The sequence below is a fragment of the Rhea pennata genome, chromosome 2, assembly GCF_028389875.1.
Source record: "Rhea pennata isolate bPtePen1 chromosome 2, bPtePen1.pri, whole genome shotgun sequence".
NCBI classification, from domain to species: Eukaryota; Metazoa; Chordata; class Aves; order Rheiformes; family Rheidae; genus Rhea; species Rhea pennata.
The window spans coordinates 3,252,142-3,278,620 of NC_084664.1; the positions used below are offsets into that span (position 1 = coordinate 3,252,142).

The following is a 26,479-nucleotide window of genomic DNA, read 5'->3' on the forward strand; positions in this document are numbered from 1 at the left end:
AGGAACATCAAGGCACTACATCCACTGAGTCACTTGGAGAAGAAGCTCTTTGAGCCACAGCTCCTGGTGTGCAGATGCCAAACCCTAGCAGGTTTGGGAAGAAGAGCCTAGAGAATACACCTCAGCCCTTCTCTGTGTGGTCTCGCACCGTAAACGTGGTGCCATAACTCTCCTGTTGGAGGAGTTTTACACCCAAATCACTCACTTTTGACAAGAGATCTGGAGACTGTTGGAGTAGGTAGCCTGTTACTTAAGAGTCCACAGTAGACAGCTAAAGAAAGCAAGCTGATTACGAACAGATCCGTATTACTTACACAGAGCTTCCATCTCAGAAGAGATTATTAGACACTGATCAGGGTCAACCTAGGAAGTTTTGGCGTTTCACTTAGCAGCCCAAGGAAATTAAGCTGATATCTGTGCCTGTTCCATTCACACCAGATTAATTTGGGGAGCTAAGGGAGCCCTGGCACTTGCATTTCAGCAGACAATATTTATCTAAAAGAGTGATAAAAGTCAGAGCTGCAGAGTGAATGGAATTCTTCTCTTCTTTCTCTGCATCATGTTTATTGCCATTGCTATTCTTTTTGTTGTCAAAGATGAGCTCCACAAAGACTTTTTTTTCCCTCTCAGAGAATACACAAATGCCAGGACATACACTGGCATTTTTCCTGTACCTTTGAGCAACTCATCAGTCTGTACCTTCTTAATTTTACCTAGGTCTAGCTGAAACATGTCAAAAAGCCATGAGTTTTTTTTTTTCCAATGCAAAATAGTTTCTTTGCAAAAATACCTAGTTCAGGAGAGGGGAAGGGGTGCTCCAAGAACTGCAGTTCCATTTAAAAAAATAGTTCCATGAGTAGAAAAAAAAAAAGAGAGAGAGAGAGAGAGAGCATTTATGTGCCATAGATAGATTCTCTGGAGTCTTTCAAGGGTTTAGTTCTAACTAAGGCTTTTTGGGGGTTTATGTATTCCTGGTGTCCTTCCCTGGTGTAGATTCTCTGTTGTCTAGCAACGGGTGATCTTTTGCTGCAGCTTTCTCAAAGAGGAGGGAAAGAGAAGCTTAGGAGATCTCTGCCCTTGACTGCTGTCATTTTCTCATGAAGCTCTCCTGGTGTCTAGTATGTATGAACTGTGCCAGTACATTTGAAAGAAAGACCCATAAGTAGATGCTTAGACTAGCACATAGGTACAAAACATGGTAGCATATCTTACTCCTACTGGAAAACTAGATAAATTGTATGGAGAACACAGTATTGGGTTTGCTTGCTTGCTTGAGGTAGTACTTTTAAGCATGTGATTTTGGTGCTGCATTTTTTTCTTAGAAGAAAAATGCAATCCTAGGAAAGTCCAATGTATTTTTTTCGAGGAAAGAAGTTCGTTGTTCCCTGACCAACTCTTATGCTCCTTTTTCCCATGTTTGCTTGGACCAAGATCCAAATGAAGATCCCTGTTTATCCTAAATCCATCCTGCACACAGAAATAGTCTTCAAAGAGGGCATAAGGTGTATTCACACATACACAGAGACTCTGGGACAGTGCAGAGTTGATTTAGTATTAATCAGTCCTGGAGCTTTTCCGAGGGACTGGATGAAAGGAGTATTGTGACATTTCAGACTGGAAGAGAGCAGACTCTGTGATGAATCCATGATGAATGGATGATATGAAAGGAAGCACAACCATAATTTATTGCAAAGGAGTTAAATGGTATTTTGATGGATAGTACAACTAGATTAAAAGTGCTTTGTGTGGGTTTTCTTTTTTCTTTCTTTTTTTTTTTTTTTTTTTTTTTTTTTTTTTTTTTTTGTCAGTTCAGTAGTTCAAAATGAAAGCACCTTTTTATGTTTGTTTTATTTATGGGAACATCATTCCAAGTAGATCATAACTTCTTTTTTCCACAGGAATCAAAACATTTCATTTCAATTTTGAGCTTTTGAGGATTTTAAAATAAATATAAAGAATTTTTACCCAAAATAAAACCTTATGCAAAACAACCCCCACAAAACTGTATTTTGGGAATGTTCAGAAAAAATATGCCTTTTTCTGAGAGCTTGGTAATTGTAGCAAATTTCATACACACATGCAAAATACTCAGGAGTTGTCAGAGTTCATTTTACTTAAGTATAAGTGAACTAAAAATATTTTTTCTCTGGGAAATGGGTTCATGCAAAAAAAAAAATGTGCCTAGCTCTAACTGGCAGTTCCAGCAGAGTAGATGAACAAGTCTGGGAGAACCAGTCTTCTGCTCTTCTACAGATGATCAGGATTCAGATGCAGTGACAATATATGGGAAAAATGGCAAAATTCCTATTGCAACTGGAGCTGTTCTGCAAGTCTGAAAAGGAAACAATCCCTGAGATGGCTCAGTCAAAACCTCTAATTCATTATTGGTAATTAAAAAAAAACACATGCAACTGTAACAAAAAGTTCCGCACTGAATGCCTTGGTGCGGTGAAAGTACTTACACATACACTCAGTTTTAAGTATGTGCAGTGTTAACGTGAAGTATAGACTCAAACACTTTATTCTAAATCAAGGCTTCTTGCATTTCCCTTAACAGTATTTTACAACCAGAACGAAAAGTGACTGCAGGATTCATTAAGGGAAGAAGGGGAAAGAAGAAAGAGAGAGGGAGTGCAAAAGGAAGGAAAAACAAAGAGGAGGAAACTTTATGGCTCTGTAAACAGCTGTAAGCAATGTCTCTGGTCAGGTCAGACCGGTCTGAGTTGACAAGGCAGTGTCTCCAATTATATAGCATGCTGTAGCCTGTAAAAATGAAATCAATTTGTTATTTTTCTGGGAGAACATTATAGCGTGAGTTCACACATTTGGTGAGCCTGATGACTCAGTTAAAGCCAAAGAAGGAACTTGCAGACGTGTTCGTGTGTGTGTGTGTGTGTGTGTGTGTGTGTGTGTTCAGCGTGACCAAATGTATCTTCAAAAGACATCTTTGGAGGAAAGAGGCAAGAAATATGTGTGCTTCTGTGTACTAGAAGAGTAGAAAGGACCCTGAAAATCATGCTATTCATCTAGGGTTACCTAAACACACTGTTAAAAAAGAAAAATGTCAGCCCTTCACATCCACGATTCCCATTTCAAAATTAGCTTCAACGCTAAGTAGTTTCAAAACAAAATTCCCCCAAGCACTTAAGCATTTAAGTAATTTAGAAGCCCAAATTCAATCTTCACAAGCATCTTAGGTCTTTGAGCCCAGTCCTTAAAGATATTTAGCACTGCCCTAGCTCAGAACGGACCTCAGTTCTGGGGGATGAGCATTAATGAGAGGTTTGAAACCACAATGCATAATTTATATTGCTGATCATTTAAAACAGGTTCAGGTCTGAATGTTCTGGGACGTGGGCAAATTATAATGGATAAGACCAGTCACACTCCTAATTACTATTAAAATTCATAGTAGGAGTCTAAATATCTTTAAAGACTGCCAGCAAAGTCATTTTTGAAAATAGGACTCTGTCTCAATTAGGCACTTTTGACGTATTTGCCTAATATATTGCCTTCTCTCTTCCTTGCATCCTTCCAATTTAGCATAACTGACACAACAACTCTGGCCTATTTTAATCTAAAATATGTTTCCAACGCCGGAGATATATGAGTATTATTCCGGGTATTAACAGGCAGATTCTCTTCCAGGCCAGCCAATCTTTGCATTGCAAACACACGTACATACATACTTTCCATTTGTCATGAAACTCTGATGGGAGAAGTCACAAGTAAGGTAGCAAAGGTGTTTACATGAAACTTTAAATTACTCTTCTTTCATTTGCAAGTAACTGTTGTTCCTCATCCCAGGTAAATTTATCCATCAGCAATATCATTAGATGAGTTCATTATAACCACGAGATTTACAGCTCTCATAAACTGCAGTGTAGGTGGCAGATTAAAATGTTAAGGTTTATACATCCTTAATATGCTGTACAGAGATCCTGGCAAATTATATAAGATAAATGGAGATAAATGGAGACAGATTTCAGCACGGAGACCTCCATGGAGAAGATCTGGATGTGGGATGTGGTGTAGAAAAAATATCAGGGTCACTATCTTCTTAAGACAGGCTTGAAAATATAGTTTGAGGGGCCATTATTCTGCTAGATGGGTTGTTTTTCTGATGACATGCATAACAGAAGAGTTAATTGCCTAGGGTAATTAAAGAGTTCCTGAGACTCTCTGCAAGGAACTGTGTTGTTAATACTCATACTCTACTCTGTTCTATTCTATTTTGTAGATCTTAAGGAAAGACAAGGTCAAAGACACTGATCTTAAACTTAGAGTGGAAGGTGCTACGTGTTGTAGTATGCTTTAGTTCCTGTGGGAATTCACTGTCCTGGCCAAACCTCAATTCGAATAATTATACACAGATGTCTTAGTATCCACTTGAAGTTGCTATCAAGTCTGCTGTTTCCCGATTCTCGACCCAAACTGTTGTTGTGTGTTGTAAATAAGCTGCCATATTGCACATTAAAGGTAGCTGTCATCTACTGCCCAGCAAAGATTTCCCTTGGTGCCTTCTTGCCAGCCTTGCAAGTATTTCTGAGATTCAGCTAAAATAGGTGAGATTACTCATCCCTAACTTTAGCTAGCTAAAAACAATGATGTGTCTAGTTTATGCTCATCACCCAAGCTTCTCTACAGCCAGTGCAGCCTCCTAGGCATCTCCATTGATTCAACCCATCTGAAGCACCTACCTTAGGATGGGCTGAATTGGCCTCTGGAGGTGATGATCTCACTCCACGGACTCTAGCAGGCAGCTAACTTGGCCGAGATGCCTCACTTTTAAATGGGCAAAGTCAGGTGAGAGGAATCCTATTCTTAGAGATCCTCTGATGAAAGGTAATAGAGAAATATATCGCTGCAGCAGCAGCAGCATTATTATTATTAATGCCAGGCAAGGGTGAGGGAATTATTTGTGTGAGAAGAGTTACTTCCATGCCTGTGTCATTGCAGTATCAGACCCAGCTACAAAATTATGTACATACTTTATGGGCTAGAACAGAAAAAGAATTTAAATATAGCTCTTATAGCTTTAGAATGAAGGAACAGATATCTGAGAACAGAAGTGAAAAGAACAGTAAATTCCATAATTTTCAGTCTTTTTTTTCAAGACTAAAAAGAAATATCGGGAAGGACAGACACCTGCACAGTGAATTTGAGCTGACTCACAAGAGGCTTAGATTTCTTAATTCCTCTTGTGGACCTCTTAGAAATAATCTGTGGATAGCTAAAAGCTCAAAGACCAAACATCGAAGACTCCACTAGAATCAGTTGTACAGACACTTATCATTTCTGAACTACAATACGCCACTTCTGGGATTACTGTCAGAGAGCTAAGGCCTTTCCAGGGCAATAGAGAAACAAAAAGTCCAAACTGAAAAATAATTTTTCCTGACAATCGATTATTTGATTCATGTTTTCTAGAGCTAATCCAATCATTTTATTGATCTATGTTAAAGTGGTTTTCAGTTCTTCAAGATTTCAGTTAAAATATTTTGAACTAAATAATTAAAATTTTCACATTTTCCTCACATTTTGTGATTGTTTGCTTTTGGGGTATAGTTTTAATGTTATAGAAGAAAATAAAATCCACTTAGTAAGAACATTAGTTAGCAAAATGATTCAATTTTCCATCTAAAAAGAGGAGTTTGACATCTCTTCCCTTTCCTTTCCACCCTTTCCCTTCCCTTCTAACATTTCTCCAAGTTTTATTTTCATTTTATTGTGAAGCTAGAAAAATAACCACAATATATTCCAAAATATTTATGTTTTCTGGTAAAAAAAAATGCCATTAGGTGAATGCAAATCTATTAATTTTTCTAAGTCTGTCCACCAACCTGCCCTCTGAGCTGGTGGTTTGAGTCTCTGCAAGAAGGTTTCATGGAGATTCACAGTATCACAGATTGATGCATGTTACTGGAAAAGAAGACACAGTAGGTTCAATGACCTCTTCTAAGCATGATCTCTACCTCTAATGAGGTTGAGATGCTCTGGGATATCATACCCAGCTCCAACTGTCACATCATACCATAGCCACCATGACCATAGTCAAACCATCTCACAGCCTACCATCTCTCTTCTGTCATGCATGCCAGCCCTGTGCAGTGTCCTGGGTGTGAGGGGATGAAATCAAGACTGACAGATAGATCCTATCCTGTGAGTCTTTCAGACATTCAGGTGCCATTGGCCATTCACAGTAGTTTCCATTTGGAGAAATTTCACAGCCTTCCAGTAGCTTCAGTTTGCCCCAAGTGTGTTCTTATGCATGTCCTCAGATGCATGAAGTTCACTCTGCTGGATCCTAGCAGCTCACAGGAGGTCATGGTCAGGGAAACGCAAATGGCCTAATTCTGGTGCTTTAGAGCAGAGTAAAGGCTACCTGCTCACCACCAGCAAGCAACTTTCATCTGAGCCTTTCTGGCCTAGTTCCAGATGTGAGACAATAGCTGCTGCGTTTTGCTTATAGTTTGGCAGGACTTATGAAGACTTCTCCAAGCCACATTCTTCAACCCCAGAGGCTTCTTCCCATATTGAGTGCCATAATAGCAAGGGTGTGTTGTGAAGGTACTTCTTTTGGATCAATAGCTTTCTTCAAAACTTGCCCCTTTCTTCACAGTAAGGGTAGAAAGCATCTTCAGAAGTTAGGTGTTGCACCATGGGTAGGCAGCAAAAATGAGAGAGAAAGGAGAGGAGTGGGAAGTGAGCCTCTTGAAATCTGAATGGATTATGGGAAACGATTTGAAGAGGGCACAACATCCTCTTATAAGGGGTCTCAATGCGAAGGGAGCAGCAGGAGAATCATAGAATCATAAAATCAGTAAGGTTGGAAGGGACCTCTGGAGATCATCTCATCCAACCTCCCTGCTCAGCAGGATCACCTGGAGCATGTTAGATAGGGTGCATCCAGGCGAACCTTGAATAACAAGATGGACATCTTTTAACATAACTCTGCTTCTGCACCAGGACTGACTGCATCTGTGTCTTCTCTTGTGAGAAGACAAAAGGAGCAGTGCCACTGCTATCGCTCAGTTCTCAATATTCAGAAGGAATTTAAGTATTCCTTGAGTCTTATGCTGGGTCATAAGTACCTCAAGTTTCACCCTTGCCATACAAAATTAATAAATGCTATTATTTTACTTGTTTCTGGGACCCCAGAAAGACCTCCACTGAAGAAGCTCTCAGTCATATTTGGAGCGGGCAAAGGGCCTCTCCAAGATGAAGAGCAAAATAGACCTCCTAGAGAGTTCAAGAATAATAGAGTTCAGGAAGAAGCAAGTAGGTGTATGCCCCTCTACATGCTGCTACGGATGTGTTAAGGACTTTTGACAACCATATTGAGAAGGTAGGAACCTTGTAAAGTCGGTAGAGTGGTGCCAAGAAATTCTGCTGTATAGCAAAGTCATCTAAAACTGAAATCTTCCCTTTGCCTGAAGAAACTATGAGCATATATTTCCTGCATATTTGTTCATCATAAACTGGCTGTCATGTCCATTCCAAGAGTGAGAGTACATGTAATTTATTAAGAAATTGACTGTGCTCTTATTTACAACTGCTTTGCTGAAGGAGCAGGTAGATTGAGATAAAGGAAATGAAGAGCTCTCTAGGTGTGTTGGCAAAGAAAAAGGCTCACCGAAGGCTGAATTAAACACTTCAGGGCATGCAGGGCTTAAAGATAAGACAAGAACTTTGGCTGTGGACATGCACAATAGTACTTTCATGGTTCCTCTTGAGCTAATGGTAAGAAAAGACTAATCGGTTTAAAAAAAAAGCAGCTCTTTGACCCTTTGCCTTGCTTCAGACTTAAACTGTACCTATTGGGCATAAGTGTTTTTGAGAACTTGAATTCTTCATGAATCCCCAGTGAAAAACAAGTGATGGCAATGTGTGCAGGAAGTGCTGGTACATAAGAAGTTTGAAGGTGATGTCTGGTTACATCACAATATTTGATACTTGGTCCACTTCTGTACAACACAATTTCAAAATTACCAACATGCAGAAGACAGTTAGAAGCACATTGCAGGAGAGTGGAAGATGCAAAAGACAGATTTGATCAATGGAAACAGTGAGAGAAATGAATGATGGGAGCTACTAGAAAGTTGAGTAACAGTGAAAGGAGATTCTGATCTTTATAGGCTTTCTCAATCCTTTCCAAATGTTTGAGTTTTGTTTTAGGGTGTTTTTTTCACATATCATGATCAATAAAAATGACAGAAGGCTGAAAGAACTTGGTGCTCCTAAAGATTAATTGATCTTAGAGAGAGAGGGTGTTTTCATATGGATGCTAGAAGCAAAGCAGAGACAAAACGAAGGTGCTCTCATTGATATTATCGCACTTTGGAGTCTGAAAATGAAGGAAGAGGACTGTGCTTAGCCGTGTTTAACAGCAGAGGCACTGTTCATGGAGAGAGATTTTGAGATTCCACCCTGTATCTTCAACTGAAAGTCAAGTGACTACATACTCCTCCATGAAATGTCAAATTTACATTACACTGTTTTAGTGTCTGATGACGCCTTGAGAACAAGACTCTTGCTGGAGATTGTCTTTTGCAGATTAAACTTTCCAGACTGTAATACAGATCAAAGCAAGGTGTGACTGTTTCCCTATGTATTGAGAAGGGAGTTGTGTGAAAAGCAATTAGAAGTATTCCTGCATTTTTTTTTCTCTTAGATGATCTTCCCATCAACAGAAATGAATGGCTGAGTGCTCTAACCTATAAACTCCTCTTCCTATGACTGAATCTTTTTACTGTGCCTTTGATAGCCACTGAAAAACATAGACATGGGCATGACTATGACTGTTCACGTAAGACTGGAATCCTAAAACTTCATCCAGGTCCTACTGAAATAGGTGTAGAAATTCCTCCTGGCTTCACAACGTGATGGATGGAGCCTACAGCAGGCCAGTTCTACCTCCAAGGAAACTTTGCTTTCAGAGAGAACTGGGTGAGACTCTTCTGACTTTTTTTGGAAAGGATGCTGTCAGCTTTAGTTGATGTAAGAATAGGCATTGGAAGTAGCTGTCCTAGCCTCCCTCTCATCCCTCCTTCTAGTGGAGGAACTGTTCTAAGTTAGTGCTTATCTGTGGATGGTTCACTGAAGGTATCTATTTATCCCCATTGTTTATAGAAGGAGAGTAGGACAATCTACTTCTCAAGCTTAAATTTAGCTTAAGTGAATAGCTCCTTGCTCCAAATCCTCAGGGGGTTTTATGGGCTGAGACTTAAGACTCCACATAGCCAGCAAAACCACAGAGGCAACACACAGCAGTTCCTCTGAATGTCAAAGCAGAACTTTAGAAGGTGCTCTTGATCCATGAATGTTTTGTATATAACTTATCTGTGAAACAAAAATATAGTCAGTGAAGTCAAAGCAGAAGCACCTTTTGGCCTGGCATGGGGTGTATTTCACAGATGGTTTTCTGTCACTAGTGGTTCCCTTAATCCAAAGTTCTAGAAGACCTGCATCAAGCCACATTCATAAGGAAAACAAATTAGTTGGGTCCTCTCCACTGTCCTCTCTTGTGGGCTCCTACAGGAGCTTGCCTGTTTCCTGCAACAGAACTGAGCTATTTGCATAGGATCCAACACAACACTTAGCTATCCTGGATAGTACTTTTTTCATCTAACTTAGCCACCCCAAATATTAGGTATCATGGCATGATTCATCTGGAGATTTTTTCAGTAAAGACATAACCTACTCAGTCACCTAGGCTGTCTCGATAGTCAATGATGTCTAGTCAATACGGTCAGTGAAGTCAAGAGCATGATTCACCTCATCGTACAGCAAACATCTAAAATAGGGCAGATGAATCGCCCTCCAGAAGTACCTGTTTCTCTCCACTGATTACAAAAGCAGCCTGGGGTGAGGAGTTCAGCTGGAGATGTCTGTGCTGCAGACATCTGAAGGTAGGTAACACGAACAAAATTCCTAGTCAGCTCACACTGAGCTGCCTGTGCTCCTTTTTTAATGTAATGGAAAAAAGAGAGGCACTTGTAGAGGGCAGTTCATGCTGCTTGTCTCATACTCATTCCCTAAATTGGGATGGATTTTCCTCTAATTTTAGACGAGATTAATTTTTTCCCGTAAGTGCAGCTGATGTGGAATGTAGGTGACTAAGTTTAGAAAAAGAGCTGAAAACCTTTTGTTTCCCAGGCATCTTATCTGTCTAGAATTCATTTACTGGGCAATGTCTTGAAGAACACTATCGTGGCAGAGCTGATTATCTGGCTGTCAGTCTCTTACCTAGGATCATCCGGAAGCCAAGACATGATATTCCTGTGTCTCACCTGCCTGGAATGGACTGATTTGCAAGGCCTAGTCTATGCACACCTAGAAAAGCCATGGAGCTCAGCCAAAAATCTTTGCAGTGATGTTGGCAGCTGAACATCTAAATGTCGATCTCCTCTTCACATCTGCACCTTCACGGCAGGGTACCCACCAGGAAGGCAGCTAACTGGCTACAAGTACCTTTCTCCCACAAAGGGACTGACAGTTTCAAACAGCTTTTAACCAGAGAAGTTCTAAAGTCATATTAATTTTCTTATGTATTCTAACGCTGATAGAACTCCAGTAATTTTTTTAAGTTTGTGCAAGACAGAGCAAAGACATATCCTTTGACTGCCCTGTTGATAATTCAAACACACTAAGGTGCTCTCAAATGGAAACCACATAGCAAAAAATTAATGTAAACAAAATGCATACTGCCCAAGCAGGTTTGTTTGTCATTAATGCTGAGCAAAAAAGTCCATCAAGAGATTTAATTAGAAGAAAAGGAAATTATATTTTAAAAATCCCTTCAGTTTTAGTAAACAAGGTTATAATTAGAAACAGCAGGAAAAACACTTTAAAATCTATCTAATTAGTTATATATCTGCTGATCTCTCTGCACAGCTGTCTGGTCTGTCTCTAAGGCTTCAACCAACATAGTGGTTCATGGACACGCCATTCAAAGCACATGCCTAAATTAAACATGTGGGGAAATATGTTGATAAACAGCAGAAAATCTTTTCCAGACCTTGCTTTCAGGGAGGTTACAAACATGCCAGCCATGGCCCCAACTTGCATGTGCCCATGCATGAGCATTTCTAGTAACCTGAGTACCATTTCTCACACAGGGAAAGAGTATTGCTATTGGACCCGCATCGAGTCATAGAAGAATCTTTTCTCAAATTATTTCCATTCCAGTGAGACTATATTTACATCCCTTTTCCTCTATAGTACAGGAAATTTAACCGCTTATGAAAGTGTCACAGGGTAGTGAATTTACATATCCCTCCTGCAGTATCTGGCTCAGAGCCAGCCTTTTTAAGCTCCTGAGGTTGAAACTGCTTGAATCTTCAGGGGCAGTTTCAGTGCACAGAAGTTACTTGGCAAGCTTCAGGCATATTGGGCACGTTGGTGAATTGTAAGAGGGTTGTTTCTTGGTGTTCCACTATCCAAAGACTGGAGCTTGGTCTCTTCTACTGTTAATGTTATTACCTTGTGTAGCTCTGAAAGCATTTTTGACTTTCTAATCCCTGGGCTTCCTTAGCTGCAAATTTCTTTTTTTCTTTTTTTCTTTTTTTTTTTCTTTTTTTTTTTTTTTGTGAAACCCATCTGCTCTTGTAGATGGACTTGGCTTTCAAAAGTATATAATATATGATTTCTGCCACCTGTTTGCAAGAGAAACTTACTGTGTGAGTTAAGTATCTTTGAGAAGAAGGAGTACAATGATGGATCAGGGCTTTGAGAGGACAAAGAAAAGGGAAGGAAGGCATTGAAGGTAGAGTTTCTTGCTAGGCCCATAGGAGATTTCTGAAGACAGATGATTCTGTTTTGAGGTGAGATGATAATAAGAGGCATGCTCTCTGCAGAAAAGAGAAGCACAAAGGAACTAATAATGTGACATTTCTGTCCTCATATCTGGGAAGCAAGTATGAAGATCAAAGTCAGCCTGACAGCATCCCTTTCTCCTTGTATTTTTTTCCAGGTCCTTGGCAATTGGTCACCAGTATTCATCCCTGGGGACTCAGCCCATCCTCTGCGGGAGCATCCCAGGACTGGTCCCCAAGCAGCTGCGCTTCTGTCGGAACTATGTGGAGATCATGCCCAGCGTGGCAGAAGGGGTGAAGATTGGGATCCAGGAGTGCCAGCACCAATTTCGAGGCAGGAGGTGGAACTGCACAACCGTCAATGACAGCTTAGCCATCTTTGGGCCTGTGCTAGATAAAGGTGAGTAAAGCGCTACAAGTCTAGTGGCAGCAAAGTCCGTAGAGGAGTAGCAGCAGAGATCTTGAAGCCAGCTGTGAACATGTGTTTGCTTTTCATAACTCATGATAAGGGGCCATGTAAAAAGGACTAATGAGGGTAAGCCTTGAGCTTGATAAAGGAGAAATAGGCAGGGAAAATTTTGTTCCTCCCAGGACCCCATCCAAGCAATACAAGCTTGATCTAGAGGGCCTGTCATAAAGGCAAGGTAATTAAGCCCCAATGTTGGGAGGGTGGCCACCCACCCCCTCTGTTATACGGTGAATATTCAGTCACAGATAACAACTATTCCTACCTCCAAACCTCTGCTGGGATCATATGGGTAACCTGGAAAAATGGGTCATCACTGCTTGGAGCAGGAGGTTGAACAAGAGACCTCCTAATGTCCCTTTCAACATGAATTATCCTGTGATCCTATGACCTGCTCATTGTGAGGAACACAAAGGAAGGGGATGATTGTGTTTTCAGTGGTCAGGATGGACGTCTGACTTCTTTTCTGACTCCATGGCATTTTGTGCTGCCTTTTTAGGCTCTCTCGGTGATTGCAGAGGGGAAATGATAGGTGGTGACACACTACATTGCAGGTCTAAACTCTATCCCAGCTGGAGATGTTTCCTAGGGACTGGACTTAAAGTTGATCATCAACATATCAGTGTTGATACCATAGTGGGATACAAGGAAGATCAGAGGCTTGAGGAAATCCCCCTCAATTAACAGCTCTGCTTTCACTGGTCTTGAAAGTGGCAAACTAAGACAGGGTGGGAATTCAGGCAACCACCTCTGGTCCAGCCCCCATTAACTTAAGTAGGAGATACTAGTAATGTTTTCTCCTAAGTTGTGGAATACAGTAGCATTTAAACACCTGGCTAAATGTGAGCATCTAGTCTTTTTTCCCATATGTTAGCAGGAGCCTATTTTAGCCTCAAAGTACTGTTTTATCCTGCTTTGCTTTTGGAGCCTAACTTTTAAAATCTCGCCTGATCCTGCTGGCTTCAGAAGGTCTAGGTCAGGCTCTGCATTTCCCACTAGTACAAGTGGGGTCATCTGACATCAGTCCATCTGAAAGACGGACTTGCTTTGCTTTTAATTCCAGCCAAGAAATAAGTCCAGATGCCCTATGCAAATCTATAGTGGAATATAGCTGCTTTCTCTTAAGAAAGTATCAGTAAAGGAGGCTTGGAAATCCTCTCTCTCTCTCTCTCTCTTTTTTTTTTTTTTTTTTTTTTTCCCCTTTTGGCTCCAGTTACAGCTCCAGAAACAGTGACAAGTTTCTGATAGAGCTGACATTTGAAATCACTTTGTCTTGAATAGCAGAGTAACATCATTTGACCTTATATGAGGAGAGGAGGGAAAGTCTGGGACGCATTTCAGGGAGTCCTTCTGAATCCCTGTGTGCGGCTGATCTCCCATGCTCACTGCACTCTTCCAGCACTCACCGTCAGCAGACAGGCTGTTACTGGGGCTGTTACTGGGGTTTTGTTTGCTTTTCCCCTGCTGTGTTACTCAGAAGAGACTTGGACATTTCCTCCTGCGTGAATTTTAAAAAATACGCCAGAGAGCATCGCGGCAGCCAACGGAGAACAAAGCCTTGATTTGTATCATGGCAAGGCCTATTGTGGTGGGGCTCCACCAGCCTAAACAGGCATTTTACATGCACGCAGCAGGAGAACTGGTGATTTCAGCTGATGGGCTGATGCTGTTATCCTGCTGTAGCTGGGGAGCCGAGACACTGTGCTGACAGTAGCAGCACTATTTTGATGCATCAGTGGGAGGTCACACCAAAATGAAATCTGCTGAAAGGTCTGCAGTGTGGAGCAGTTAAACCTGTATCAAAGTGTCATACCAAAGTACTTTGCTTGCAATTAAAGCACCTGTTTTGGATATCTCACTCTCTGGTGTCTATAGCACCTGAATTTGGCTGATGCAGCAAAATTGAGGACTTCTATAGGCACAAGCCCAAGTAACTTGCCCAAAGAGCATTCACTGGGTCTGTGACACAGTGAGTAAATGAACCCAGGTAATCTGGTGGCTTCACCTTGTCGCAAAACCGTTCATAAACGACACGTGGAGCATCTCGCGCTGCTGGATACTCTCAGATCAGATGCTCCACATCTCCTGTAGCATGAAGGACTGCGTTTATACCATACATGGGAGGAAAATGATCCTCACCTCCTCACAGACCACAGGGTCTCCCATCCAACCAGCTGCCAAATGTGCTTGTCTCATAACTGCATCGACATGAAGGGTCTGTCCCTTGCTTGAGGCCCGGAGATTGCAGGTTTTCGGTAGCCTGGCTCAGCAAGGGAAAGGAGGCTGGGACGATTTCATAACTGAAGAATGTTGTTCCTTGAGGGAGAATCAAACCACCCTTCAGTTTTGTTTCACCTACAGCAGGAGGGGGAGAAAAAAACAGCTCAGTCACATTCTTGTGCGGCAGATCCCCCAGGGTAGGAACATATTTGAGCTACTACCCAGAAAGAAAGGATAAAAAGAGGGGAAGAAAGTAAAACTCTTTTGTGGCTTAAAATTTCAGGCACCTAAGATTGGAGTTTCTCATCTGAGTCAGTAGAGACCCTCGGCACAAACCAGTTGCAGTCACTAAAGCAATTCCCCTTTGCCTCACAAACATATCTGAACTTCCTAGATTGCAGGGGATTGATTTTAATGCCTTCAGGAAACACTTTCTAGGCCCAGACCTCACTGAAGCTGCCTCAGTGCCTGTGCTGTGCTCAGTGCTTTGGTAGCTCGTTGCTAATTCAGGGCTAGGCTGTCTCTCACTGTGATTCAGCAGTGCCAAACAGTCACCAGACTGGTGCCGTTAAGAGACATACTCTGATATCTTGCCTGAAATGGGACTCTTATTTTCACTGTGAGCCAGTGTGTTGGTGTCCCTATGCAAGCAAGAAACCCCACCTGATTTAGCTGCAACTCTATTTTTATATAGATATATATACATTTTACAGATCCATAGTTGGGACAAGTCAAATATTAAATAGCAATGGTTTTCATAACAGGGGCTGGCTGCTAGGGAATGGTGATGTTCAAAGGGTTGAGGCCTGCTGCTGTATGGAGACAACCCTTGGCCAGGCTTGGCTCCGTGTCCCTCTAGCAGTACCCAAGCAGTATAAAGTCCTCCATCCCATCCTGCTTGGTTATATGGTTTTGTCTATCCGTGGCAGTGGAAGAAATGTTCCCTGCCCAAAGGCAGTCATGTTCCCTGCTGTGCTGTGCTACCTGCATGGAGGGACATTCAGGTGTTAGCTGCAGATGAAGTCACTAAAGGGAAGATGGACTGTTCCTTCTTTTTGGTGTTGAGAAAGTATGAGCAGCTACAGAGAGCTGGGGAGAGAAATTCAAATAGGTGTCACTGTTGGATAAAACACTAGGAAATGTGGGGCTTAGATAACCAAAACTATTGGGAATGCAAACAGGACACCTGCATGGGCAAGGAAATGAGTCTAACCTCCTTCTTTGCTGTCTAAACCTCATTATCTGTCTATCTATCATATATAAGGGACTACTCTTTATGTAATTTCTAATCTCCGAGAAGTCTAAATCTCAACTGCTGTTGAGAGAAAAGAACTCTTCGTGTAAACTTTTCTAACAGAGTGATTTATAGGCAAAAACGCTGTTCCCATTTGCTTTGTTGGGATTGCTTGGGGTATTTCTTCCACACTGTGTTAAGAGCTGGAGCAGAATATGGCTTTAGCTAAGCGACCAAGATAGCCACGGTCTGTGCCCAGCTGCTTGACTAAGAGGTCTGGCCTTTTGTGAGGGAATTTCCTTAACTTTCAGTTTCAAGGAAACTGAAAGGAAATCAAGGAAAGATTTCTGAGTTATCTTGAAACATATACAAGGTAAAACTTTGGAGAATGCAGGAGAGGGACACGCCTACATTGACAACAGAAAGTGAACTGTGTGACCCAATAAGCATTTTCCATCTTGAACTTCAGTGACTCGATTGGGAATCGGGGTTTTCCCCCTGCCTCTAGCACTTACAGACCGAAGACACTGGCACCGAGATGTATTTGAGTTGTGGTGCGTCTCCTAGCCTCACAACACAGTGCAAGCTCTCTTTGATTCTCTGGACAAAAATATGAACCGATCTTAAGAAAAGCAATATAATAAAAGCTTATCATGACACTGCCGCTTTAAAAGACCTAAGCACATAATTAAGTCAAAATAAAAGTTTCCTCCCTCTCCTCCCCATTTCAATAAAAGTAAATTACCTCAAAATATTTAAGCCCTTAGTTCGTTTAAATTTAAAAAGAGAGCCCTTGTCTATCTATTTCTTTCACTTACTCCCGCCTCCTTCTGCTAAAGACTGGATGGGGCTTTAAACCTGCCAGCTGGACTGAGAAATGGTTAATAGTTATTGTGGAGGAGCAGCTTTTAATGAACTATTGAAGAATGATACATTGATGGAGTAATGGGAGTTTAAGTCACTCTGTAATGAAACAGGTTCTCAGCGCCGACCCATTGTGGTGTAAATACAGCACGTCTCTCCCACTGTTTGGCCAGGGCTAAATAGCAGAGGCCAGAGGGGGGTCAGCTTATGGGGTCTCTGCTTTAGTTAATCAATCTGATTGGATTAGGGTCACCGCGATCCCTAATAATGTCAAAGGTTACGCCAGACTGGATTAAATGCTTTGTTGAGAAGAGCTCAGATGCTTTCAGCTTTCCCGGATGGGGCTTGTTGATTAGAGTTTAACACTCATGCCACCTTTGGAAGCCGCTCTGTCCTTTTTTTTTTCTAGGTTGGGGTGTTTGCCGACGCGCGAGAGGGCTCGAACGAGGTGGGGCGTGAGCACGGGCGTCTCGTGGCTTTGTCAAGCGTCTGCACCCATCGGATGTGCCCTCTGAGGACATATATCAAATTCCCCACTGGAAAAATAAGAATCTAATAGGTGATGCCAAGGCTTGGTGGCATAAGTTGTTGGTTGTTGCCCCTGCTAGAATTCAAATGACAAAAGTCATGAAATCAGTGGTGTCACCTACTGGTCGTGCACCCCTGGACCTAACCTCATGCCTGCCCAGCAAAGAGATGTCCTTTCAGACACAGCTTCTGGTTGTGCAGTTTCCAGGATGGGCATGATATGAAACACAGCAGATTTGGGACAACACAGTTGCTTCCATATTAATCTTCTCTTCCAAGACTTTGGACAAATCAAAGTGGGATGGGGTATGATCCCATTGTAATCTTATCTAGTGAGATCCTGAAATCTAAAGAATAAGCTTCATTCCTGATGTTTTTGCAAAGGACACTGTTTTGTAGATATGGCAGAGTACCCTTCAGAAAATGATACCAAATGATCTTCTTGAGGGCCACCTGGCAATGGATATAGGCAGCAATGATAACACATGCTGATATGGCTATCAGATCACTGGATCTCAAAGGCCTCTGGCCTCCTCTCTATTTCTTTCCTTCCTGCATGTGTTAAGACCTATCAGGACTTTCAGATTATCCAAGCAGACTTCTCTCATGATTCAGACTGGAGGATTTCACCTCAAGACTTCTGGAATGAAACCAAAATCTGGATTTGTCTAGGGCATCTCTTCACGAAGGACATCCATTCTTGAAATAATACCACTAAGAGACAGAGAATCTACTACTCCTCTTAGGAGTCTCCTCATTTCTAACTTGGCACTGCTTTGGTGTTGATAACTAGCCACTGGCTCTTTTTATACTCTTCTGTGCTAGATTCAGAGTAAATCTTCTAGAATAGACTACTTTCTTTGTGAGTAGGTACTTGCACATTATAAACAGGCAGTCTTCAATATCTTTCTGATAAGCTAAACATGTTGCTTGGGAGATTATCCAACATTGTTCTCATCCAAAGAAAATTAAAACTAAGGGCTATAGAAGAGCAAACTGTGATCCTGCCTGCAGCACTATTCTTGCTCAGTATGTTTGTCAGTGGGTCAGCAAAAGTTTGGGTCCATTAGGTCAGATGGTGAGACAAGTTGAGGGAGTTTCATCTGGTGCTGGGGTCCCCTGGGAGCATGATTTGGCCAATGTAATTTAGATATTTAGGATTAAATTGAACATACTGTAAAGTTTCCACATCTCTCCATGAATTTTTGAGGGAATCCAGGGACACTGGCTCATTTGGTGAGAGGGCTTCTGCTCACTGAGAGTACACAAGGAGCATAGTAGACATTAGCCTAGCTTGTGAGAAGATTCAAGTCAAATCTAGTTTCATATGTGATGCCAGGCACTATTACCTTCAAAGTTATGTTTAATTTGGGCTCTATCTTCCAGCAACCAGTTCCATGCCTCTTCTCTCTCTCACAGCAAAGCCAAGATGTAGCTGTGTTCATGGGTTCAGACTTTATTGTGCCTGTTACCACTGTGGATGAGAAAGCACATCTTATGCCTAGTGAAATCTATGTCAGTTTTCCCTTTGGGTTAGCAGGAACAGAGCAAGGATTTTAAGTTCAGTTATAATAACTGGGAGACACAATCTCCTCCATAATTTTTTTCTTGCTGTGTTGTAACAATACTGCTCCATAGGCTCTCAGATAAGGCTGATCTCATCTACCCAAAGTTAGATGTCGAAGTCTGAGCTAGTCATCCGAGGTTCCCTTTGTAGTCGGTGGAGAGCAATCGGCATCTCCAGAGAGCAATTCATCTGACCTATCTTAGACATTATCTCAGGATGACATGAATCATACCAAGATGTTTATTTCTCTCCATTGACTATAGAGGGAGCCTAGGGCTACAGGCTCAGACTTCAACATGAGCTTCTCAGAGGCCCAGTTTGGGGGCAAATATTACCCACCCTCCTGTTTGAAAGCCATTCTGACATCTGTCCCCTGTTGGAGAGGCCATTTTAGGAACGTAAAAAGGATCTCCTGGACCACTGAATACAGCCAGTTCCTTACTATTTCAGGCAAAATCCCATCTCATAATTCCTTGCATGATTTAAAATTAAGATGTTTAGTAGATCTCATCGTATTCTCCTGATGGCATTCTGGCATCTCAGTTGTCTCTGCGCCAAATGTTTTCCCCCCTCTTCCCTCACCCTAGATTAGACTTTTGCACTTCTGCAATAAAGTAAGGCATGAACAGAAAGCCACAAGATACTGATCCATCCAGGAGGTTAGTTACATGTAGGAGGTACTCTCTGCTCTCTCATGAAACTCTTCCCAAGAGGATCTGATTTCCAACCACACCCCGTCTACCTCTCCGCTAATGGCAATTTGGGCAGCTGCCCTGGTATCAACAACGGAGATCTACAAACTCTACCCTGTAACTATGGGGAAGGAAACTGGAAGGATCAGCATTGAAAATGTGACTGTGCAAGCTCCACTCAGCCATCAAGATGCATAAATACAGTAGGCCAGAGACTTGCCAGTGCTGCTGAGAAAAAGACTGGCAGTTCTTAGCTCAAAATAGAAGCATCAATTGTGTTTAGTATCAGTGTAAACTGAATTTGGAGCTGAGGATTATTCCAGGAGATGAGACAATAATAAGTGCAAGTATATTACTGCACTGCCCGAGTCCATGTTCTAGCCCACAGGTTCAGGACAGCTCATATTCATGGTTGCATCATTTTTGAACTGCCTTTTCCCTAACTAGCTCAGTACAGGCAGCAGCAGTGGAGAGGAAACACGGTTTGTAGAGGGTTGTATGAGCTGCAGCTGCATCTCTGATTTGTTGCCCACATCAGGACTGGGAGATTAGCAGCTTCTTCTGAGCCTTGGCAAGAGCAAAGTTGCAACAGCAGAAAAGAGATCATGCTGAGGAAACTTGCCAATGTGTTGGTCCTTCAGCCTCTGGGAGAGGGAAACCAACAAAATGGCAGAGGAGCTCCCTTCTTTTACTGCATGGGCTGCATAAGGGCCAGGTGACTGTCAAAAGAGATCAGTCTGGTCTCTTGTGACTTCAGTGGTGTTCAAGGACAAGTGTCAGGCAGTCTTCTGTGGTTGGATGATAGGACAGGCTGCCCCACAGCTCTCAGAAGAATATGATTAGCGTTGCATCCAGCTGTGTTTGGCTCTCCCACTCAAATGACTAGATGCGTTGACAGAAAGCTGCCTTTGGCCTGTGCTTGGCGGGCAAGGACAAGGCTGTATTTCTTAGCAAGTCTTGACCTTATCACCTGTCCATTTGCAAAGTGATCCTGGGCCAGAAGACCTAGCTCTTGTGCATCTGTAGAGTCCTCTGGAGATGAGACAGCCCATGTAAACAGCAATTTTTGTAACCAACCCCCAGCCACAGGCTGCAAATCTGAGAAAGCAGTGATGACAAAGAGGAAAAACGGCAGCCAAGCCAGGAGTTGATCCTATTTGCTCTCTGTGCTTCATCTGCCTTCCGCTCCATCAACCCCCAGCTGCCAGCCCTGACATGGAGATTTTTCTGGCAACTAAAACATTAGATGGGGGATCAGGGAGGGGAGAGAGAACAAGACAGCCCGTGGCTAGAAAACCAGTGGTGTCCCTCCCGGTGGCGGGAGGCACTGGAAACTTCGGCCTCAGGCAGCCTGCACAACGCGATGGGCTGGCAGGCAGCGAGCTGCGCAGGGTTATAGATTTATTTCCTCCCCCTCCCCAACCCCAGCCTCCTTCTTTCCCTGCTGGGTACATTACATTCCCCAACTGGGCTAAGGCTGGTTGCAACAAGGAGCTCCCTCTGCTGCATCCCAGAGTGCCAAGTCCAAGCGTGGGAGCTAGTCCTAGACAAAAGGGAACAGTAGAGGGAGCTGATTAGCATCCCTTTGTCCTGGGAGAATCCCGGCCCCAAACGGGCCCTCTGCACATAACAGGCTGCACAAGCACACACACACGCATGGACAGGAGCCAGAGAGGGAAGAGGGGACGGACGGAGGAGGCCTGCTCGCATCCCTCTGCGGCGGCGACCGCAGCAGGCGCTGGGGGAAGGGGACGCGGCAGATCGCGCTGCTGAGCACCGCTGTAACCGCCGGCGCAGCGGGCTGGATCCCGAGCTGGGGTAAAAGGGGCTGTTGTCTGCAAGGGTGCTTTTCACCAGCTGAGGAGCTAGCACTGCACTTGCCCACACTCATACATACAAAAAAACCCCAAACCTTCTGACAAAGATGCCCAGGGATCCGAATCCATGCATCTGGCTTTTCTCGCCTGTGACATGTGTTGTGAGCTGGCAGTGGTGAATAGGTGCACGGATTTTAAGGCCAGAAAGGGTTATACAAGAAAAGAAAAGGAAAAACAAAAAACAGAGCAGTAAAGACTTCCCTGTGTAGTTCTTTCTGCACTATTGGCCTACGTAGTGGAGGAATGGATTTGACATTTGCCTGATGGGGTTTCTTGGAGCACAGTGGTTACTGTGCCTGCCTCCCACATGTACACCCCTCCTTGGCAAAAATAAGGACAGGACAAGCGGCTGGTATGAGGGGCTGCAGAGCAGAGACAAACAAGGCACTTCTTGCTGAGGCTGCGGGTTGCTCCCTGCAAAGGTGCTCTGCCGAGGAAGATTAACTTCTCTCATTCCCTGCTCCCTCAGCCCCATCTTTCTGGGAGCACACCCTTCAAAGGAAAGACTCCCTTGTCATCTACGATATCCATGGGATTAACAAATGGAGGCCAAAAATCAGGGAAAGGGAACGGTGAAAAACGATTGTTACGGCTTTGTGTTTGGGTTTCTATAGCACATCTGAGTGACGTGCTCATAGGACTGACTAGGGCCCTGTTACACTGGGTGCTGCACAAACAGCTGGCAGAAGACTGTGAGTACTGAAGACAAAGTAAGATTGGAAAAGGAAAGTAGACTTTGGAGGGCTCCAAAGTCTTGGGAGAGCCAAAGTCACAGAATCAGAGTGGCTTGCGAGAGGGAGCACCCAGCAGAAATAGCCAGAGTAGGCAGAGGTGCTGAACAGAAGAGTCATTTGCTCAACAAATAGCAAGAGATGGGTGAAGCCAAAGTAGCTGAGGACTGTTGGAAATGGGCCCCAGGACATTAAGCAGGAAGGTTTATGGTTTGCCTTCTCCTGCTCAACTTCATCATGCTCTCATGGGTCACTGAAACATTTCTGGAGAGTGTAGTTGGCAGCAGGTCACCAAAAGAGGGAACCTCTGTTCCCCTCTGACTTTTCAGTTCACAGGACACTCTCTTGCCCAAATTTGCTGCTGCTGTTGTATTGCCAGGCACAGCGATGCACTGGCTCATGAGAACAGCAGCAGCTCCCCATAGGTGCTTGTCGGAGTCAATGCTGGTTGCTGTACAAGAACACAGAAGGAAAAGACAGCCCCATCGCAGAGCACTCTCGCACTTATTGCCCTGTACTATGGGCGTTTTAAATTCAGAGTCTAGATGCTGTACTCCTATTCATAGATGGCTTTTATAAGGAGCACCTCTGGAGTGCATTTCACCTCATCTGAGGTCTGAGCAACCTTCCGGAGGTGCCTCTCTGACTACAGAGGGTGGCTAAAGTAACTGGCCTCAAATTAAGGCACCATAAGAGTTATAAACAGATCATAGCATGGATATGCTTTAGGGAAGGACTTGAAGGAGAATGTGGTGGCTTTGCTCTGTTTTTTTATTTATTTTTTTTTTCCGGGGGTGGGAGGGAGGGGCTTTCACAGTCATATTCTTTTAGGAAATAGGATAAGGCATGGTGAACATCAAAGAGGCTCTGGAGCTTTGGCTGTAGCCCCTTGGGAAACATGGAGCCATCCACAGCCCTTGAGGTGAACAATCAGCAGTAGGTATAGGTTATGAGAGGAGGAATGGAGAGGGTCTTTCACTTTTTATTTCATCTCAACTCATTTCATCTCTCCTGGAAAAGGAAAATAGAAAGCATACTTGTTATTCGACTGGCTTCTCCAGATCCAGCCTAGGCCAGTGAGAGGGGGGCAAGGCAGCAGTTCTGGTTCTGGCTCTACTGTTGGCATCGGTGAAGACAGAGAACCAAATCCTCTTTCTTCTGTATCTCTGTTTCCCATGGAGTGCACCAAAGAGATGACTGGATACTTCAAAGACAGTGATACCAAAGTAGGTCATATGTAGGGCCCTGCAGCCATTGCAATGTAACTTAAGTAGTTTTATTGGCTAATTTATGACTGTTGCTCTCAAATTTGATCGACAAGGTAGTACTGCTTCATGGAACACTACCTGGTAGGCTGCAGTTTGTTGACTAAGCATCTGGCACTGTTTCCTCTCCTTTATTTCCAGGTGCTAAATCACATTAAATGATAGCTAATAATTATGGTTTATCCTTTCCTAATCATGCTACTTTCCCAGGGAAGCTGTTGCCACAGGGATGTTGTGGGAGTGTGAATGGGTGGGGAGGGCACGAGAAGATGTTTTTGTTCACTCGGAGCCATAAAAAAGTCAGAGACCCTTTAGGCTAGGCACGCAGGATCCAGCCTGGAAGATATCATATCTTGTCAAAAATGCATTTATTTATTTATTTTTCCAGGCCAATTTTCCATCAGAAAAGACAGTTGCATCAAATTGGGGACATTTTACAGGACCCCTCACTTCCAAGGCAAAAAATGTTCAGGACATGGTTTAAAAAATGCTTTCTCTTTCTTATCTTGTTTTGTATGTTTCAACAAATTTCATGTGAAATCATGAAAAGAGATTCTCTTCAAATCCATTTTAATTTTTTTCATTTGGAATGGGATCTTATATCAAAATAGCAAGCCATTAAACTTTTGAAGAAGCACATCACGGCATCTTTAATATTTTATACAATATTGACCTATTTTGATATTATTGAAATAGAATGTTTTTATCTTGTAAAAAATAAAATTCCAACATTAACAAGATAAAATGCTTCAACAGCCTGATATAGATAGATATTCAGTCTTTTATAACATGGAAAAAATCAGAATCTCTTTGTTTTTTGTCTAATTTTCAACTCTTTCAAAAAAATAATTTTCTATAATATAGAAATCGGATTTTCTGGACCTCTTTGCTAGCCTTAGGCGTGATGTACTCTCCAAATGACTCCTTCATCCTGACAAGCTGGCCAAATCTGGATTCACTAAGGGTAAAGTATTAGAAATGTTCTCATGAGGACTCCCTAAATTAATAAAACAGCCTTACAGCTCTGTAAAATGAGGACTGTGACAGACAAGCCCCCAAATCCATGACTTACTCTCCCCCATGGCAAAACATTGAATCCCATCATGAAAAGACTCCAACAGGAAACTGCACTTCTCTTTTCAGAGAAGAAACAAAAGGTGGCAAAGTATTGACTTTTGGTGGAGGAAAGGAGTCTGTGTTCATACAACTTTCCTAACTGCATTTTGCTTCTGAGCAGCAGAGGTTGAATACGTAAGTATACCTAGAGAGTGACAGATGGGAGCTCTGTGGAACATGGGCAGTCTCTGTTGGACATTCAATGAGCATCCCACACAGCAGGGCTCTGCCAAGTTTTGTAATGCAAGTAGCATTTGTGTCCAGCATCTGAAATGAAGCATATTGTCTATGTTTAGCTCTCCTGAGCACTGTGTTGTCTCAATCAGAAGTGACAGTGCACATCACTTGTGTCTGAACACATCAGAGATGACCTGGTGAGCTCCTGAAGGCAAGACACAGGCAAATATCAGATTTTTCAAAATTCTCCATATGTCTTCATTAATAACATCCCTGGTCCAAACATGTCCCTATATGATGCCATTGATCCAGTGACACTGATGTCATTGTCCAGGAAAGAGGTGAAGAGACTACAGATGTCTTATCATAAAATACCTCATCCATCCATTGAGCAACACAATGTGAGCCCACCTTCTTGCTTTGATTCAGAAGAGGACAGATGGATGCTGTACCTATTGAGCTTCACAGTTAACAGAAAGGCACCATTTCAGTTTTCAGTTTCCTTTTTCCAAAGTTTGTCCTAAGCATCAGGAACTAATAATCAAATGAAAGAGTTTAAAATGCTCCATAAAATGTTTCACCTTCTATCCAAGCCAACTGTTAGCCTTCAGAAAATTCCTGTCCCATCAGTCATCAATACATTTCTTAATTATTCATGTTAAGGCTATTGTGGACTTCCCTGAAATCTTTAAATCAACCTAATTTAAGGCCATTTTTTCCCAAAGCACAGAGAAGGAATAGTAAAATACAGAATCCAAACATATCTCCATGTTTGATCTGACTTGCCAAGTAGATATTTTAGAAATGGATGATACTCTACTCTAATAGCCATGGTCACCATTATAGCTCCGACACAAGCCTCATACACCAGGGCTGGCTACTAAAAAATACTGACTCAAAGTCTGCAATGGAGCAAAGATGCAATTTTTATATATATGTGTATATATATACATATATATATGTGTGTGTGTATATATATATATGTATGTATGTATGTATGTATGTATATATCAGCATTATAGCTCACTGGAAAAGTGTTTGTAATCATCAGTGTTGCAAATCAACGAGATCACCTCATTAAGCACTCAGAACTATTAACTATGTAAGTTCAGTTCTTTTATGGGGCCAGCCACGAACTTGTTTGACCAATAGCTGAAAGTGTATTAGGCTTGTCTTGCTAGGGTAGGATCTTCTGAATTTTTGAGATGTGTGTGGCTGGCTGCTAGCTTGTCAATCAAGGCCTGCACCTTTTCTTGTTATGGTTGCACCTGCTGATGTTTAGATTTTCATTTGGTTCCATCTACACTGCCAAGAGAAGGGTGGCCTTAATTCAGATTGCACAACAGAATGAAGCAACCTCAGTTAAAATGGCAGAAGAGCTCAGTTTGATCTTGACTGGGATCAAACAGCGTGGTACAGCCTCGTACAAGACTGCTGGTCTTCTTGACTCTACAAGCTGCATATGACGTGTATCAGAGAGTCCAGGGGTACTAGCCTACCACAATACCTCAGATGATGGTGATGGCTCCCCTGGAGCCACCATATCCAGTTGTTACACAGGACCAGCTCAGGCAAGCAAGCTACATCTCAGAGTAACAGCAATACTGGGCTTTCTAGCCCCCATGCAACATAACCCTGCTGCTAACCACATAGGGGTGAAGTACTGCACGAAAACATTGGAGAGCCAATGTGATTCAGGAGTCACTTGGGGGCCACTCCTGCCCTACCGACTAGAAATTAAAATGCTCACCCAAGCTAATATCCAAACTGCCTTGCCTTACATGCTGTTTTAAGCCAACTTAGCCGAGGTTAACCAAGCTAGGTGAAGAATGTGTCTTCTCTGTGTAGGGGTTACCGTCCAGGAGCTCTTCATTTCTGTGCATGGTCTCTAAGCAACTTTTCTGACAGTGAGAATCCATAGATGAC

The 26,479-nt window shown here is 42.6% G+C and overlaps 1 protein-coding gene across 1 annotated transcript in view; it reads left to right on the forward strand.

The window, feature by feature from the left end:
* WNT3A (Wnt family member 3A) overlaps nucleotides 1–26,479 on the forward strand; it is an 86,231-nt gene that overhangs the window by 37,061 nt on the left and 22,691 nt on the right. Inside the window, exon 2 of the mRNA XM_062567636.1 lies at nucleotides 11,975–12,216. Within this exon, the coding sequence (XP_062423620.1) occupies nucleotides 11,975–12,216 (242 nt within the window). The remainder of the gene's footprint in view (nucleotides 1–11,974; nucleotides 12,217–26,479) is intronic.